This window comes from Primulina tabacum, chromosome 17, assembly GCF_025594145.1.
Source record: "Primulina tabacum isolate GXHZ01 chromosome 17, ASM2559414v2, whole genome shotgun sequence".
NCBI lineage: Eukaryota > Viridiplantae > Streptophyta > Magnoliopsida > Lamiales > Gesneriaceae > Primulina > Primulina tabacum.
In genome coordinates this window covers 27,116,114-27,134,116 of record NC_134566.1, presented here as the reverse complement: position 1 = coordinate 27,134,116, position 18,003 = coordinate 27,116,114, and the positions used below count along the sequence as shown (strand labels likewise).

Genomic DNA, 18,003 nt, shown 5'->3' with positions numbered 1-18,003 from the left:
TTCGGCTTGGCTTCTTGGACGACTTTGGGACGTTTTTCGGCAGAGTTTCGGCTAGGGGAGTTGCTGGATGTTTCGAGTTTTTCAGCTCTGAATTTTCGAGAATTAGGGTGAGTTGAGGAGTGGGAGTGATGGCATATTTATAGGTGAAGGGAGGGGAGCTAAATTAGGTACTCAAATCATACCAAAATCATGCCAAATCTCATAGGTTGACTCCAATATTCCTTGCTATTTTTCGAAAATTCAGCTACTAAAGTTGTGAGATTCATTCTTGATCTCAATACCCTCCAAAATTTCGAAAATATGGTGGCCATGGTAAGGATTCTTTTCTTTGTGCAGAAGTTTGATGATTATTTCTAATTTACCTTGTATGCTTCCTTGTACTCATGCCTCACAACATCTAGGCATATATTCTAGGAGGATTTTCGAAAATCATATGCAATATTATGTCTTAGTGTCAAGATTTTCGGTTCTCACAATCCATAGCATTTATAGTCAATGGTCGGGCGGGGGGGTGTGTGCCTGCTTTTTCTGTTTTCCTAGAGACAGACACACCCTGAAATCTGCTCAATTGACTAAACCTAGGATGGAACCATCTTCAGTAATTGTGAAAAGTCTTTCCTTGTTATATGAATGAGTGCAATTCTGTTGGAAGTAATGAGGAAAAGGAAATGTATCTGAAACATGAGATCTTTTTCTACATTTAACATTACCAAGACTGACTCCAAATTTTGCAGTAGACCGGTACATGTTCTCCAAAATTTCTTGGAAATTCTTTGTAGTCATTAACTTTAAGATGCAGGTGAATCACAATCATAAACTCTCACATTTAGCTGCTCTCTTTTGCAGAGTAAGAATGGGTAGGGAAAGGGTACTGTTTCAATGGTTTTCATTTCTTATACTTTTGTTTGTGTTTCGCACTCAAAATCTCGGTTCTAGTAGAAAAGAGAATGAGAAGAATTCACTGCTAAAGTTCAAAGAAAATCTCGTGCATTTGTGGAAAAGGTTCTCTTCTTGGGAAGGAAAAGATTGCTGCCGATGGAGTGGCGTAACCTGTAGTAACAGAACCAGAAACATTCTCCAGCTCGACCTAGGAAACAGGTACTCCGGCAGTGGTGTCCATGGTTATGGAGAGGAGCTAAGCGGCGAGATAGATTCTTCTTTGCTTGAACTAAAATATTTGAGTCATTTAGACTTGAGCATGAACAATTTCCAAGGGGATGAAATTCCCAACTTTTTCGGGTCCTTTACAAGATTGAGGTATCTCAATCTATCTGGTGCATCTTGGGGTGGCAGGATTCCTCAAAATCTTGGAAATCTTTCAGGCTTGGAGTATTTAGATCTCAGCTCTTCCAACTACGAGTCCCTCGAGAGCGATGTTAGATGGATATCGGGCCTTTATTCGTTGAAATATTTGAATTTGGGAGGAACTGACCTCAGTGAAGGTGCTTCTTACTGGCTTGAAACTGTTGGCATATTGCCATCTCTTTTGGAGCTGCATTTGCCACGATGCCAGCTTTCGAGCTTTCCCCACTACTTGCAATCTACTAATTTGATGTCCCTTCTGGTACCTGACCTCTCCAGCAACGGTTTCACTTCCATAATCCCGAAATGTTTGTTCAATCTCACTAGCCTAAAAAGCCTTGATCTAAGTTACAATGGTCTTTATGGGGTGATACCACAAGAATTATCAGGCTTAACCGCCCTTCAGAACCTTGATATGTCATCGAATAACGATATTGGAGGTCCTTTACCACAGGGGCTAGGAGTATTATGTGACCTGCAGAAGTTCTCTCTTGCTGAAAACAACCTCAATGGCGAGATCATGGAATTTGTTGACCACCTCTCTGATTGCAACAACAGCAGATTAAGACTCTAAACCTGGGATACAGTAAACTCACTGGAATTCTTCCCGAGTCATTTGGTCTTTTAAGGAACCAGAGAAATATATATCTCTGGTACAACTCTTTCACTGGTTCAATTCCATCAACAATAGGGAATTAATTGTCATCGCTGTTGGTGCTTTCTCTCTCAAACAACACCATGAGTGGAAAAATACCTGAATTTTGGCCAACTTGTATCCTTGGTTGTGATGGACTTGTATAAAGACTCATGGGAAGGTGTCATCACGGAAGCACATTTCGCCAATCTTTCGAGCTTGGAAGAAATATCTATTGGTAGATTTTCACCTGATGCTTCCCTAGCATTCAGTATCAGCTCTGAGTGGATGCCTCTTTTCAAGCTCGAATATGTTAAAATTTAAGGATGCCAACTGGGTGTTTCCAACATGGCTAAGAAATCAAAGGGATCTTAAAACCGTGGTGATCAACTATGCAAATAATTCAGATGTCATATCTGATTGGTTTTTGGAGATGGGTTTGCGACTCAAAGAATTCGATGTTGCATACAATAAACTGACAGGCAGGGTACCGAACTCACTACAGTTCATTTCCGATTCCAATGTTGATTTGAGTTCCACCAGTTTTGAGGGATATTTCCCACGCTGGTCATAATTTGAGTACCTTGTATCTAAGGGATAACAAATTCGTGGACCCATACCACACAACATTGGAACAACATTGCCTTTTTTGGCTGACTTAGACATCTCAATAAACAATCTGAATGGCACAACTCCGTCGTCCTTGGCTAGTTCGACAGGGTTAATGACTTTAGTCGTGTCAAACAATCAACTTCATGGAGAAATTCCAGGTTCTTGGGCTAACATGCCCATGCTTTACGTTCTCGATATGTCAAACAACTTTCTCCATGATAACACACCTGATTCCATAGGATCCCTAGCCAATCTTTGATTTTTCATTGGCTCCAGCAATAATCTTTCAGGAAGCTTGTCTGCCCGCCTGAGAAACTGTACCCAACTAACTAGCCTTGATTTGGGTGACAATAATATTTCCGGAGGCCTTCCAGCTTGGATTGGAAATAACATGGCATCACTATTGATTTTAAGATTACGCAACAATACATTCACTGGCAACATTCCTTCACAGCTATGTAAACTCTCAGTCCTTCACATTTTGGATGTTTCCAAAAATAACTTGTCTGGGAAAATTCCTTCCTGCCTCGGAAATAATCAGTGGCTTTAAAAGAGATTTAGTGCCTCAGGATACATTGCTTTACGAGGGGAGCTCGCAAGGTGATTTCAAAAGGGAAGTTACTGCTGTTTAAGACCATCCTTTACCTTGTAAACAGTATCGACATGTCAAATAACAATTTATCCGCAGAAATCCCAGCAGAAATCACAACCCTATTCAGATTAGGCACCCTAAATTTATCCATGAATTGCTTGACAGGAAAAATCCCTTCATATTCAGAATTTAGAGAGGATAGAAATGCTGGACCTTTCAAAAAACCTATTGTCAGGGCCTATCCCACTAAGTATGGCGGCTTTAACTTTCCTGAATCACTAAAATCTATCCTACAATAACCTGTCGGGCAGGATTCCCACAAGCAATCAGTTCTTAACACTGAATGATCCATCCATTTATGAAAGAAACATGTTTCTCTGTGGAATTCCATTATCAGCTGAATGTGATGAGCATCTCTTTGTCTCCATTTCCCGGTGAAGACAGGGGGTGATACAAATGAGAACGATAATCTGGAAAAGCTCTTGCTATTTGCTTTCATGGAATTGGGTTACCTGATAGGGTTTTGGGAATATGTGGCTCTTTGATGATCAATAAACGGTGGAGGGATGCATATTTTGGTTTTGCTGCTAGGATAATGAGCACGATAATAGGCTTGGTCTTAAGATGTAGATTAAAACACGACATAGGTAACACATAGAGACTTCTAAAATAATTAAATTACCTTGTTTTGTGAAATAAAAGAGCAGGTCTTGGAACTTTTGGAATATTATCCAATGAAATTGAATTTGGACAATAATATTTCTATTGGATCTGCGGTGATAGAAAAATCTCAGTCCTTGCGCGGAGAGTATGCATACAAGCAGATCCAACCATGCCAAGAAAATGTCATGTTTTTATAAACAGAGGACCAGTCATTTTCTCGTTAATAAATGAAACCAAAATTCAAAAACATCATATGTTCATCACCAAGGATGCAGAAGGTAAAGTTTTGGTAAAACTTAAAGAAAAAATATAATGACAAGTTACATGTACTGAAAATCCTCCAGAAAGGATGGGAGAGCAGCAGTATTCTATCACATAGAACAGGAACTACAATAAGAGATCATTAGGCAAGGGCTCCTTCAGGAATATCCCAGTTATCTCCATCTTCATCCCTCTTCTTGATCTTAGATGCTTCTTCTCTATCTTGCAGACCGTTTTTCCATTGAGGGCGCCTAATAAGATTTTAACAAAATTACTTGATCCAGAATCATGAAGAACATCAAGTGCTCCAAAAATTTAAACACGGTTGGCCATTAAATTTGAAAATTAGTTGGAAACAGGACAGTGGACTTTTCTGGGAACAAGTACAGACTATATACTAAATGAATAACCTTCGAGAGAAGGAACCAAAAACGATAGAAAAAGCAAAAGAAACACAATGTGCGCAATCATGCCAAATGCAAAGAGTGATGAAAAACTTCTATGCTTTGTGTTGCAGCATGCTATGAGCCATCAACTATTCTATTGGTTTAAATATTTCAAAAACAGTTGCAAGAAAACTAAAACTAACAGTCAACTCAACAACTGGTAATATGCACACTTTCCCTTCTTCTAAAAGAAACGCAAACTAAAACTACAATTGACAACATAAATTTTCTAGGAGGCAAGATTGTCCAAACAATTCAGGAGAAAGTGAGTCCTGAGGTGTTCACTTCGCAAAAATAAGCTATAACGAAGCTGTGATGGTAGGTATCAATCAGGATGAACCTCAAACATTATGATGTCATACTAAGTTTGGCTCTCTTTGGTCTGTATGGCTAGTTTTGTAAAATTCTTAACACCAAAGGCTAAAGCTTAAGCATTGCTTTGGTGGACAGCCACACACATTCAAGAAGTACCGATGCATAAAATATGATATGAAAAAACAGACCAGGAGTCGATTTTTAATTACGAACATGATTCCTTGGATTTCCAGCCGTAATAATGTGATTATAAGAAATGTTAAAGATAATAATAACTAATACACTAGTAAAAGAGAAACCTGCGACGATTGCGCTTCGCAGCCTCGCGTGTTTTGCGCTTCTTCTCATCCTGTTTATTCTCGAAAAATCGGCGGCGTTTGCATTCTTGAATGACTCCAGCTCTCATGACCTCTCTTCTGAAGCGGCCGAGAAGCTTCTCCTCCGGTTCGTTATCATCAACGAGGACCTGAACATTGTACGCCGATCGGAAGAAGAGAGTGTTGGCATATGCGAGAGAGGGGCAAATCACGGACGTGACATCTGAAGAGGAAGAAAGCGGCGTTGGATTCCAGCGGAGCTCATCAGACGAAAATCCACGGTTGGTGGAGGAAAGAGAGACCTGCGACGGCGGAGTCACGGGGAGAGACGGCGGCGGCGGCGGCGGTTGCTTGGAGAGGGTGAAGAAAGAGAAGAGGTTGGGTAGGAAAGAGGTAGCCATTGTGCATACTACTGAATAGTATCATCTGGATAAGGGAATTTTGCACGTTATGTATGTAGAATAAGCGATACGGGTCGGATTGTTGTGCATCTATAGTTTGGCCCGTTTGGGTCGTGTTTTTGTCCGATTGATTTTCCCTTTTAAAAGTTCTTTGGGAGATCAGCTGAAATCACACTCAAAGTCATAAGAGAAGTTTAAAAAATGTTCATAATCGTGAGACGATCTCAATGATATTTTTTATGAGATAAGTCAATTTTATCTATGTTTATAATAAAAAATAATATTTTTAATATAAAAAATATTTTATTTCATGAGTGAGGATCGTCTGACGAAATCAACTCGTGAGAATTTTTGTGAACGTAACTGAGATAATATATTTCCTAAGTAAACTTTTAATTTCATGATTATAGGAGTTTATTTAGCATAATCAACTTAATCAATCACATGTGTTAAATCAAATGTTATTTACAGCCCAATGTCTTTCAGTTTTGAAAAATCATTAATTCTAAAAAACAATATAAAAATTACAGCTACAATCTAACAATAGCTACTTCCGAGTTATGGACTTTCCATAGAGATGAGTATACACTGGCCTCGTTCGATGTACAAGAATCATGCTCAGAACAACTGCAAGAATGCAAAGTCCCGACATGATCAACGAAGTCAAGAAGAAACAGACTGCCCCGTCGCACGTTAGAGCTTCATCTGTGTTTGATCTGATCATGTGCCGAGCTTGTTTCTCCGCCTCGCTGTCGTATATGCTGCTGGCGATGATGCCCGAGAATACTAATGATCCGGCCGGATTGGCTAATGTTAGAAAGTTGTACAATGCTCCAAACTTCTTCAGTCCAAACATCTCGGAGGCGGTAGCAGGCACTATAGCCCAGTGTGCTCCGTATCCGAGCCCGACCAGAAGGGTTCCGACGTACATATCCCCCGCCCAACCCATTGCGAAGGAGAAATGTCCGATCGCCATTATAAGTTGGGCAATGGCCATGGCAACAGGCCGTGGATATGCGTAGTCCCGGACAATATTCTCGGAGAAGTAACCGCCACCGACCCGCCCGAGGAAGTTCCAAATGCTGATCATGGAAACGAATACATGGGTGTTGTCGTACCCTAAGGACTGGCTCATCTGGCCCAAGTTGTCGATCACCGTCAAGCCGGAACCAGAACCTAAGAGAAGAGAGAAGAATATGAGCCAAAAGTCCGCCTTTATCAGTGCTTCTGTCAATGTGAAGTCCTCCCCCCGGTGCGGCCTTCGCTTCTTGATTCTCACAGCTCCTTCTGCAGCTGCTTGGGCTAATCTTGCCTGAAGCTTAGCCACTCTCTTTTGTCTCTCCGAAGCTGGCAGTAAGTCCACTCCTCTCGGCTTTTCGTCTTCGATCTCGCTGAATATGACATCCTCTTGAGGTAACAATGGCTCCTCTGCTGGCGACCTTGGCTCCCGAGAGAAACTTAAGGTGACGGGGATAACAATGGGAATCAACAACAAAACAAATAAAATTACAGTGAAGCTTGTGATAATAGTTGGGCTCAAATCAATTAGATCTTCAACAAGCATGACCCCCATCAGATACGCAGCCAAGATGAGACATATGCTGTAGATGACAGAGAAACTGAACCCATCCGAGGACCTCATCTGTCTGTGACCTCCAACTGGCCTGACCACGAACATTAGACCAATGACCACCATCGTCGGCCCGACCGCTACCATAAATATGAGTGAAGCATGATCTGGGGAATGCATCATTGCATATACCTGAGTCAAGATTGCACCTCCCAAACCAGCAAAACCCTTCAGTATTCCGACAATCGGGCCACGGTTTTTGGGGAAGTTTTGCACGCAAGAGACTAGTGCAGCTGTGTTAAAGTATGTCTCCCCATTTGTTCCTACGAATATAAGAATGCACATCTGCAATAAATTCATCAAGAAAGTAGTCAAACGGTATCCCATGATATAACGGGATGCGTCAACCTTATTTATCAGAAACATTTTTTTGTCTAATCAAGAGCAATAGTTTGAAGAAAATCATATGTTATTACAATCAATAATTCGATACTCACCGTCCATAATGGCAAAGCAGGAATTCGGCCGGTGACTACAAGCCAAACCAGGCCATATCCAACAAAGTTCTGAATAGCGCCAACAAGAAGAGCACCCCACAATGGAAAAATCTCAGATAAACTACCTGCCAAGAATCCTACGCTATCTCCCAAGTCCTTGGCCACGCCCAACCACGCGACCTGCTTTTGGTTATAGTTTAAACAACTTTTGATGGTCGGTGAAATGCTGCCGAACAAATATCCAATCCCCGCACAAGATTGTATCCACATTGCGGCCACGAAAACGAGCCATCTGTTGTTAAAAAAGGAAAAAATCTCATCTTTCATAAAACCCATCATCGATCCTTCGAAAAACATCATTAAATGAATCTATAGTCCACCATATTGCTTTCTAAGGTGGTTGTCTGCAAATGCAATGTTGGTTTTTTGATGACCGCTCTTGAACCCCAGAAAATAGATAGGAGAAAATCATGGAAGTTTTGGATTAATTTTTATCTGATATGATTTAGATTTTGGTGGTAGAAGTTCTTTATCTTTCTTGGTTGATGCCTTCTATAAATGGCGATTGCAATTGGATGGTAGGGCGATAAAGGTGGATGTGATCTTAATTTATTGAAAACAGTAGCATAATCTTACATAAAGAAAAAATAGCGTAAACCAGTAAATCAGTTGAATAAAGGAGAAGCGTCAGCTTCGCTTGATTCCAACTTATATTAGTTCTCCAGGCCCCAAACATCAATTTTTCATGTTTCATCCATCTTTTGATAGATTGATTCAAAAGGTAAATGGGAAAATATTTTTAACTTTTTCTATTTTAGATATTGATCCATTAAATATTCAAAATTTGGTTAATTTTGACACAGTAATTTTGATTTTTTTTGCACCGAAATTGATGATGTGGCATAGAAAAATATTGATGTGATACCAGTAAATGCTAGTGTGTCCGGAACCATATCAGCAAATGCACTGAAATTCCGGAAATTAAAAGTTAATGCATAAAAATCAAATTTTGATAAGTCAATGAACTAAAGCGCAAAATGAGAAAACTTAGTGGATAAAAAATGTTGTTTTCCCAAGATAAAATTATGAGCTAGAAAAGTTATTTTTTCTCATTGTGGTTAATTTTCTCTTAAACTGTTATGTCACAAATCAGAAGAGAGGTGCTGCTACATTAGCATTACTCTCCAACATATATTCGAGAACAACAAGCCTAAAATATATATATTTTAGAACTTCAAAACTAATATATATTAATAATACTGAACATTTCATTGTCTTATACAACTTCATATATTGTTTTACAGTGGAAGAAATGTAAAACTAGATATATAACAAAATAACCTAATGTTTAACAAATGCAGTGGCTATACAGAATCAAAACTAAGAAGCAACAATTATTGGTTCTTCTTCACAGTACCAGAACTGGATCTGTACGATCTTTTTTAAATTCTTATTTGAGAGAGGTTTGCGTGGAGAGTAATATAGTTGTCACTCAATAAATGAGGTAAATCTTTCCAACCTTATAGATTATTTTCAATAGAAATCTTGTATACATATATTCAATATAGAAACAACATATATTCGGAATAAAATGTATCATTTTAGCACTAAACAAATTACGAATTTCATAGCTAATTTTTTTATTTTAATCTTCTAAAGGGTGAAGCACAAATCGAGAATAACAAGAATCAGACATGTTCAGAATATATATTCTCATTAATTAGTGCTTCAGAAATACAGATTTCAAAACTCATACATACATATATATTGGTTGGTTTTAAAACGATTATCAAGAGTTAAAACAGAAAGTCTACTGCAGTTTGCTAAAATAATTTCGGTTGGCACTTGAACATGGTCTATTTTCTTGCTACTGTACTGCTGCTCGAAAATGCTACTGGACTACTGCCCGAAAATTCCCTCTCTTAGCTCGAAATATTGCTTCTAAGTTTTGGGTGATTTGCTTAGAATTTGTGTAATACCAACTCAGAAATTCATCTGTTATTTATAGGAAAAAATCTGAATGTTAGCTCCCAATTAATGGTCATTATCTGACATGGCTTCGACTTTAATTGTAACGTCCCGAAAATCGGAAAGTCCACGTGAACCACATGCATGCAAATTATTAAATTTCTTTGGTATTTATTAAATTCTTTTAAAGCATAAAATATATGTTTATTTTATTAAATTGTGTTTAATTATTTTTATGCATTATTATTGCATGATATGATTTAATTCATGAAATTTTAAAAGTTCATGCACTATGATTTTTAAGTTTCATTTCGCGCACGAACGAGGAGCGGAGACCGGGAAATTTTCAGGAAAATTATTTTAATTACATGATTCATTTTTATTAATTAATATAAGATGTTTTAAAGATATTTTTCAAGAAATGAGATTTTTGGGGTATTTTACTCGCATGATTTTAAATTTTAATGGTACGCAAATTTTATCGGATCGAGAGATTTTTTGAGGGTTCGGCTAATATTTTCAAAATCTTTCCAACATGAAATATTTTTCGGGATTATGTTTGGATTTAATAGTCCTACTTTTAAGTTGATTGGGCTTAAAACTCTTTTAATTCCTTTTAATTTAAAATAAGGATCCATTAACTTAATTGTTAACTATTTTAAATAATTCCTATTTGACCCTACTACACCCATTATCACCCTCCCCCAACAGCCGACACCCTCATTCAGAATTCATTATCTTCGGTTTCAGAACTCAGCAGCTGAAGGTTTCGGTCCTCTCTTGGTTTGCAAAAGAAAAACATCTCCCCGGTTCCTTCGCTTCGTTCTTGCTCTCCAAACATCATAAGGCATGCTTTGTATCACCTTTGCTGCATCATTCACGTAATATATATATATATCTAATGTGTGTAAGATGCATGAAATTATCTGATCGGTCCATGAGTAGGAAGAATTCTTTTCGGTTTTCATCCATGGCATGCATTTCTTTTAAATGTTACTCACGTTTTGCTCTATGATGTGCAAGGGGCTGCCAACGTTTGACGTTTAGGGGCTGGTGAGGATGAGAGAGCCGAGATCTAAGTGCTGGAGACGAGTAGGAGTACTCGAGATCTAGCCTAGGGAGGAGCAGATCCGGTCGAGTTGTAGCGTTTGAGGGTTGTACGGGCTAGATCGAGTCTCGAGGGGGAGCCGGCTGTGAATGGCTTGATCCCAGCCTAGAATCTGATCCTCTTGGGTCCGTGGAAGGTCTGGGAGATGGCTGGGAGCGGTTGGTCTCGTCCTGCAAGAAGAATCGAGGGGCTTGGTTTGATAGAGGGTGGCCGCAGATTTGGAGAGGTTTGCTTCCACTCGGTTGTACGCACGTTCGGGCTGCATGGGGCTGGTTCCACGGGTTGAGTAGGACCAGTAGGGGGGCTAGTGTGGTCTAGGAGGGCTCGAGCCGCAGCTGGAACCATCGGTGTTGGGGCTAGTGTGGTCTAGGAGGGCTCGAGCCGCAGCTGGAACCATCAGTGTTGGGGCTAGGAGCATAACATGGAAAGTAGTGCCATTTAGGATATGTAGAATAGGAAAGTGCCGTAATTCCCAGCAGCATTTCAGGGATTTATTCGAAAGTTAAGGGTCTGATTTTGGTGATTTTAGGGTCTTTTAGATGTGTACTGGGTATGGTTAAAATTTTGGGAAAATTCGGTTAAGTTTCGAGTCGATTCGGGTTAAAACCGGGATACCGGTCCAAGTTTTAAAACAATTCGGTTAAGTTATGAAATGAACTTTAGTTTACGTCTAGGGATGCTTTTATATATATTTTGGGACATTTTTAGGAGTTTGGTAAGCTTCGGATCAAAATAATGAGTTTTGGATTTATCTGGGATTTAGTCGCCGCACGAAACGTTAATTAAAGAATTAATTGAAACGCCTAGATTTAAGCTTAATAAAATTATGAGAAATTCTATTTAAGCTCAAATAATTACTAGAAGTCTAAGTTTTTAATTTGGGAATTTTATGCTAAGGTTTGGTTTAATTCGGGATTAAAACGCATTAATATGTTATAGTTAAATATTAATTTATAAGTCATCGATTTAAGCCAAATATAAATATGGAAAAATTCATGTAGGCTTAAATAATGATTTGGGACATGTTAGAGTCAATGGAATTAAGAAAATATCAAAGAAGTGAAATTTTACGTCTAGGGGCAAAACAAAAATTTTGGGTTTCCAGGGGCAAAATGGTCATTTTGCACCCGGGGTGAGATTTTGGTCCTGGCAGCGTCCTGAGCACATTTCTATCATGTTTTTAAATGTTTATGCATCATGTTTACGATTTTTACGCAATTATGATAAATACGGTGCATGCTTGGTTTAAAGGAAAAGTTACATATATACATGTTTTTATTAAGTGATGATTATGATGCTATTTTGAAGGATGAGATTTGGTTGTGACTGACGATATATATGTATACGATGATATGAGATATGATGAGCTGAGGCCCGAGCTCAGTGGATGGGTAATGCTGTCGCTGATGTCCCTCGCCGCCGGGTACCACGGTTACATGTAGATGGATCCATCGATAGAGCTGATACGAAAGTCACAACTAATGAACTGAATTCAATTAAAAAAGAAAATGTATACGTATATGATGACATGCATTAATACGATATGATTTTACACGACACGTTTACGTATATGATAACATGAGATGACATGTTTTGACACGTATATGATGATATGAGATGACATGATTTGACACGACATGATTTTATACGACATATTTATGTTCATGTTTTTAAGTTAATGAAAGATATGTTGAGTATGATATTTTTCACTGTTGTGTGCCTGTATATGTACTTGTTATTCCTGGTACAGATGTGCTGAGTCTTTAGACTCACTAGGCGTGTGTGATGCAGGTGAGCTTAATGACGAGGAGACTGGAGGTGCCGAACTCTGAGTAGGCAGATCTGGTGCGGTGACACGACCCGAGGACCACACGTTTTCCGCATTATGATTTATGAGATTGAAAGGAGATAAACATTTTTACACATTAATGATTTTAAGATTTTTTACTCGTTTATGTTTATATATGATTTTGGATGAGTTTGGTTATTTTAAACTGCGCTATTTTTACTGTCAAATTATTAAGATTATTTTTAAATGTTATTTGGAAAATGTGGGCTTTTATATAAAAAAAATGTCCAGTAGAATTTAAAAAAATGAGTTAGACGTCACATTAATGCTTCAATAATGGGTTTGGATCAGAATCAGCAGTTGACTGTTGATATGGTCTGATGGATTTCAGATACTGAATTTTCGTCCGTTGAAATGGTCAGTTGTTGCAAAAGCTAGCTACTGCTAAAAACATGTTTGTTGTTGTACATTGCTTGCTGCGGCAAATTTTTTTTTGCTGCTACTGAATTTTGTCTGCCGAAAAAGAATTATCAGTTGCTAAATTTGCTAGCTGTTGAAAAATGGTAGCTATTGCTGGAATTATTAGTTCTTCTGAAAGTTTGGGTTCTCGTAAGTTATATTTTATTTTTTTTCATAGATATTTTTTTCAAATATGATACTAATGTGAAATCAATGTAAAACTGATATAGTGTGGAATGAATGACATTGATGAATGTAAGTCAACACTTCTAATGAAAAATGAATAAAATTGAAAGATAATCACTACAACAAAAATCGGTTTTCGCAGCGTGCAAATTCTCTTTCCGCAGCGCACATTGCACGCTGCAAAGTTGCAAGCTGTTGAAAGTTCAAGATTATCCGCGGCGTACATGTGCACGCTGTTAATACTTTTATCCACGGCGTGCATATGCATGCCGTTAATACAACTATCCGCAGCGTGCAACGTACGCCGTTAATATTCATAGAACATCTAACATTAGTGAAGTTTTATGACAAAACCGTCGCTAATTGGTGACGGTTGAAACCGAAGAAGCCGTTGCTACTTAGCGACGATCGTCAAACTTTAGCGACGGTTACGAAACTGTCGCTACAATTTTCGACGGTTAAACCGTCGCTAAATTTTTCGTAAAAATAAAAAAAATTACTTTTATATTTTAATAATTTTAATTAACAATACTCATGATCTTAACTAACAGTTAAAAAATTAATCAAAAATTTAAACAAAAAAACGTATCTAAATCGAAACTAAAATCTTTTAAAAGATAAAAATTTTAAGTGTTGTGAAGTGGTGTGGAGGAAAAATGAAACGAAAATTGGATATTTATAGGCAATTTGCGCCTATTAGCGACGGTTGTCAATTAAACCGTCGCTAATAGCAACGGTTAATATATAACAGTCGCTAATAGCGACGGTCTTTAATTAAATTGTCGCGGCTATTAGCGACGGTTTATAAGTAACTGTCGCTACAAGCGACGGTGTTTTAAATCGGCGACGAATTATTAAAAACCGTCGCTACATATAGCGACGGGTTAAAAAACCGTCGTCGATTTAACTCGACGACGGTTTTAGTAATGTTCGCAACCATTTTTCGCAGCGTGCATTAAATATGTACGCCGTAAATAATACTATTAACGGCGTGCGATTAATGTACGCCGTTAATGTTTAAACACGATTTTTTTTAAAAAAATGATTTACTTTTAACAGCGCACAATAAAAGCACGCCGTTAATAATACACCCATTTTCCGCAGCGTGTTAATAATATATATGCATGCCGTGAATAATACTATTGACGGCGTGCGATTAATATTTAGCATTAAATAAATTTCGTAAAAAAAAAATTAAAGAGAGTTATCAGCAGTCAAATGGTTATTTAAGTAGTATAGTTTTTTGTTATTTATAAAATTATGGTGTATTATAATAATATTTTGTTTTTAAAATTATGAATAATATGAATGATCATTTTATTCTGTATTGTTTATCCAGTATAATGTAATATAATAATATAGTATAATATAACATAATATATATGTATATAATTATCAGATTCACTTATATTATGATTGGTCCAGACATATGAGTCTATTCTTGATTTTACATAAAAATATTCTGACAATGATGATGCTCAGATAGATGAATACGTCTCTTTTGTGACATGGTCTCACGAATTTTTATCTATGAGACGGATAAATCCTACCGATATTCACAATAAAAAGTAATATTTTAGCATAAAAAATAATAATTTTTAATGGATGACTCAAATAAGAGATCCGTCTCACAAAATACGATCCGTGAGACTGTCTCACACAAATTTTTGGCAAGATAAATTGAACTAAACCGACAAAAAAATTGAAATCCGCTAGTTTTGTGTGTTTTTTTTTTCGAGGATCTAAACGAAACAATAACAGAAACGTGTATTCTACAGTAGAAAACTACATGATCAGTATTACAAAGAACGAGTGAATTGAATAAAGTTACATAGTATCTGTTCTTCCAATTTCTTCCATTGTAAACTTGTTAGATAATGAATGGGTGATGTGGTTTTTAATCACAAGGATGGTTGAAGTAGCATTTGAATCTACCAAAGCAAACATGTCTCCTATTGTTCCCAGTTCCGAATCCTCACTCCAATCTGAAAGGCCTCCCAACAGTGGGGATTTCGTGTCGTGTCGTCTCCCAACTATTATGGTCTCGTGCTCGTTCTCTATGGATCGAATCAGCGCGACTGTCCCGGTCCCATCTCTCACCACTTCTTCTACATAACTCACCCTCTGATCACTATCATATCGCGATTTCGCCAATATCTCATTCATAACTTCGTTGTCCAACTTCTTTTCCATGTTTGTATCCTCGATATCAATACTGATTGCCTCGTCCCTGAGGATTAGCCGATATATGGTCAAGTGGATGTTGATTTGTGCCGCCATCCTTGATCCTATAGCAAGTGCCTCTCGGTCGTCTGGGCCCCCGATGAAAAAAACAGCGACTCCAAATAGGTCCCCGTGTGATGATGGCGGTGCTCCTGTTGTGGCTGATGATGATATAATGGTTGGTGATCTGTCGACCACGATGGCTGTGGTACAAGGCATCATTTGGAGAACTTTGTCATTCATCATCTTGATACCTAACGACGACGATTCAGCGGTTGAGTTAAATCTCCGGTGAAATGGAATGATCACGAGCGAAACCCTCCTGTCCACTGCCATCTGACACACTTCATCGTGCATGCTTGCATAAGGAGATATCCCAGTAAAGGGATGCACGGTGATGGCTCCATGGTATTTTTTCTGCAAGATTTGGAAGGCATTGATGATACTTATCGGTGTGTGAGTCTTGGCAGAGTGTATTTTTTCCAATTTGTGGGGAATGAGCAGTGGATGAGCACGACCAGCAAGTTCGACAAGGTGTAACAAATACACATCAACGGGGCTGCGCTTTGTAGGATGGAGGCTTTCAAGAAGTTCGATTATCGAGGGGACGTTCTCTTGGTGGTGCACGCAAGCTAAGACCCGGAGTTCGGAGTCTGGCCTCAACTCCAACATTGTTCTCCTCTTGTAAAATGTGTGCCTCCGCAAAGGATCGTACAAGTACCTGAGCAAATTGGTGCAGATAGCAGTAACAACTAACATTGATGCGCACAAAACCACGAATGTGTTTTCATCTATTGCCTGTGCCATCAAATCAACTAATACAAGATCATCAACGGGTTTCAAAATAATGTGTGTGTGTTAAAGCAGGAGTGTATAGAATTTTCCAAACCTTGTTTCTCTTGAACATCTTGTACAGACCTAGTTCGAGAACACCTTGTACATTCATCACAAGGCCAATCTGAACTGATTCCCTAAGTGGTATTCCTCCAAAAATGGAAGAGAGCGTTGCTCCAAGAAACTTGCCGATGCTGGCGATGAGTATGACAGAATGCACTGTCAAATAGTCTCCAATGGTAACCTGGAATACGTCGATGACCAGCCCGTTCTTCACGAAGTAGAGAGGCATAAAGATCCAAGAAGTGATGAAGTCTAGCTTCTGCGTGAGGGCTGATCCCAAGGGAGGGCCTGCGGGTATCACCATCCCATAAACCAGAGGGCCAAAGAAAATGTTGAGCCCGACAGCTTTACTGCAAAATCCAGCCATCGCAACACCAACAAACACCATGTAAATGAAGCTTTGCTTCAAGGGTTCCCCCTCCGGGTTTCTTTGCAATGCCCATAGAATAATGGGTCGGACCACGAAAGCAACCAACAGCAGAAAGCCAGACCCTACTGCAATAGTTTTTATAACCTCGATCCAGGAATTTGAACCATTTTCATGCGTCAAGATAGTGATGGTTATGATGCAGAAGCCAAATGCATTGCTGACCAAGGATGATGTCAAGGCCACTCTCCCAAACTCCGTATTCGCCATTTTTAATTCCGTGAGGTAGCGAGCTACGATTGGAAAACTAAGCACAGACGACGTGATAGCCACCAGACCAAGAGTCGGGGTCGTCGGACTATAGCTGAGCCGTGATACGATGGATGAGGCAGAGATGCTTAACATTAATGCCAGGACGACGGTGGAAACCCCGATGGTTATCTGTTTCCTCTCAATCTTTCTCAATATCCAGGGATCCATCTGCACTCCAATGAGGAAGAAGTAGAACATACAACCAAACACTGCAAATGCATCAAGAAGGATCAGACTCTCATAGGGATACACATGTTCTGTAAAGCCAGCAAACCTGCCCAAAAACGATGGACCCAAAGCCAAACCAGCCTGCATGAACAAAACATCATCAACCCATATAACATTTCAATCCCATAGACCCACTGGCAAGCTAGAGTACGTAATCAACTCAAAATCAATTACCAGTATGTGGATAACCATGCTGGGTTGGCCGAGAGGGCTGAGCAGGCGAGAGGTGAAGAGAATGAAGACGGAGGAGAGGGAGAGCTGTGCCAGAATGAGAGGAACGGAATAATCAAGAGGATTGGTATTGGCGAAGATGCCCCTCGAATAAAACCTCCCGGTCGGGATGCAGATTGATGAGAGATTCTCCTGCGGATGATATATCTGTGCATATGAAACTATGTCATCGGGTTCCATTGCAATGGACCCCATTTTCAGACATCAAACGCCTGCAAGAAACAGGCCGGCCGGGAGGGGGTAAGGAGAGATGAACACATGCATGCATGCACAGGGTTGAATTCCAACGTGAGGTTGGGAGGAATTCAAGAATTTGAGGTGCTCCCATTAATTGGCTAAAGTTTGACCATTAAAACCAGATTATAGTCAGGATTTTCAATAAACGTTAAATATAAAAAAAATGTTATCTTATTTTTTTTAAAAAATAAATCAATGCCGGGGTTAGGGTGATTGGCTAGCCTCACACCTTCCCGTTTATTTGAAATAAATAAAAAGAACTAAATAATTTTTTTAATATAATATTTATTATTTTTGAAGTTTTTTTACCATAAAATAAAAAATATTATAAATAAAATTTATGTCATTTTCACAATGTTCTGCACGTGAACAAAATATTGTAGCCAAA

At 38.8% G+C, this 18,003-nt stretch overlaps 3 protein-coding genes, 1 long non-coding RNA gene and 1 pseudogene across 6 annotated transcripts; 2 read left to right on the top strand and 3 right to left on the bottom strand.

Annotated features, from left to right (window-relative positions):
• The first annotated feature begins 611 nt into the window (after positions 1-611).
• Positions 612-3,856, top strand: LOC142530360 (receptor-like protein EIX2; annotated as a pseudogene).
• Positions 3,857-3,989: 133 nt separating this feature from the next.
• LOC142530362 (small ribosomal subunit protein bS21c) lies at positions 3,990-5,580 on the bottom strand. The gene is made up of 2 exons (XM_075636166.1): positions 5,125-5,580; positions 3,990-4,315 (listed from the first exon to the last, which is right to left on the bottom strand). Exons 1-2 carry the CDS (start codon positions 5,541-5,543, stop codon positions 4,207-4,209), a joined length of 528 nt encoding a protein of 175 aa, XP_075492281.1. The 5' UTR covers positions 5,544-5,580; the 3' UTR covers positions 3,990-4,206.
• Positions 5,581-6,000: 420 nt separating this feature from the next.
• On the bottom strand, positions 6,001-8,120 carry LOC142530289 (protein NUCLEAR FUSION DEFECTIVE 4-like). Of its 3 annotated transcripts, XM_075636048.1 has the most exons (3): positions 7,991-8,120; positions 7,611-7,902; positions 6,001-7,458 (listed from the first exon to the last, which is right to left on the bottom strand). In XM_075636048.1, exons 2-3 carry the CDS (start codon positions 7,878-7,880, stop codon positions 6,091-6,093), a joined length of 1,638 nt encoding a protein of 545 aa, XP_075492163.1. In that variant the 5' UTR covers positions 7,881-7,902; positions 7,991-8,120; the 3' UTR covers positions 6,001-6,090. The 3 variants fall into 3 exon arrangements, with proteins under 3 accessions (XP_075492163.1, XP_075492162.1, XP_075492164.1); XM_075636047.1 differs by having other exon boundaries at positions 7,611-8,120; XM_075636049.1 differs by having other exon boundaries at positions 6,001-7,436; positions 7,611-8,120.
• A 2,175-nt stretch (positions 8,121-10,295) lies between these two features.
• LOC142531347 (uncharacterized) lies at positions 10,296-12,673 on the top strand. Its single transcript, XR_012816264.1, has 2 exons — positions 10,296-10,425; positions 12,478-12,673. It is a non-coding gene; the product is annotated as an uncharacterized LOC142531347 (long non-coding RNA).
• Positions 12,674-14,852: 2,179 nt separating this feature from the next.
• LOC142530305 (cation/H(+) antiporter 15-like) lies at positions 14,853-17,671 on the bottom strand. The gene is made up of 3 exons (XM_075636076.1): positions 17,322-17,671; positions 16,233-17,228; positions 14,853-16,141 (listed from the first exon to the last, which is right to left on the bottom strand). The coding sequence occupies exons 1-3, from the start codon at positions 17,571-17,573 to the stop codon at positions 14,948-14,950; spliced, it is 2,442 nt and encodes an 813-aa protein (XP_075492191.1). The 5' UTR covers positions 17,574-17,671; the 3' UTR covers positions 14,853-14,947.
• Positions 17,672-18,003: the final 332 nt, after the last annotated feature.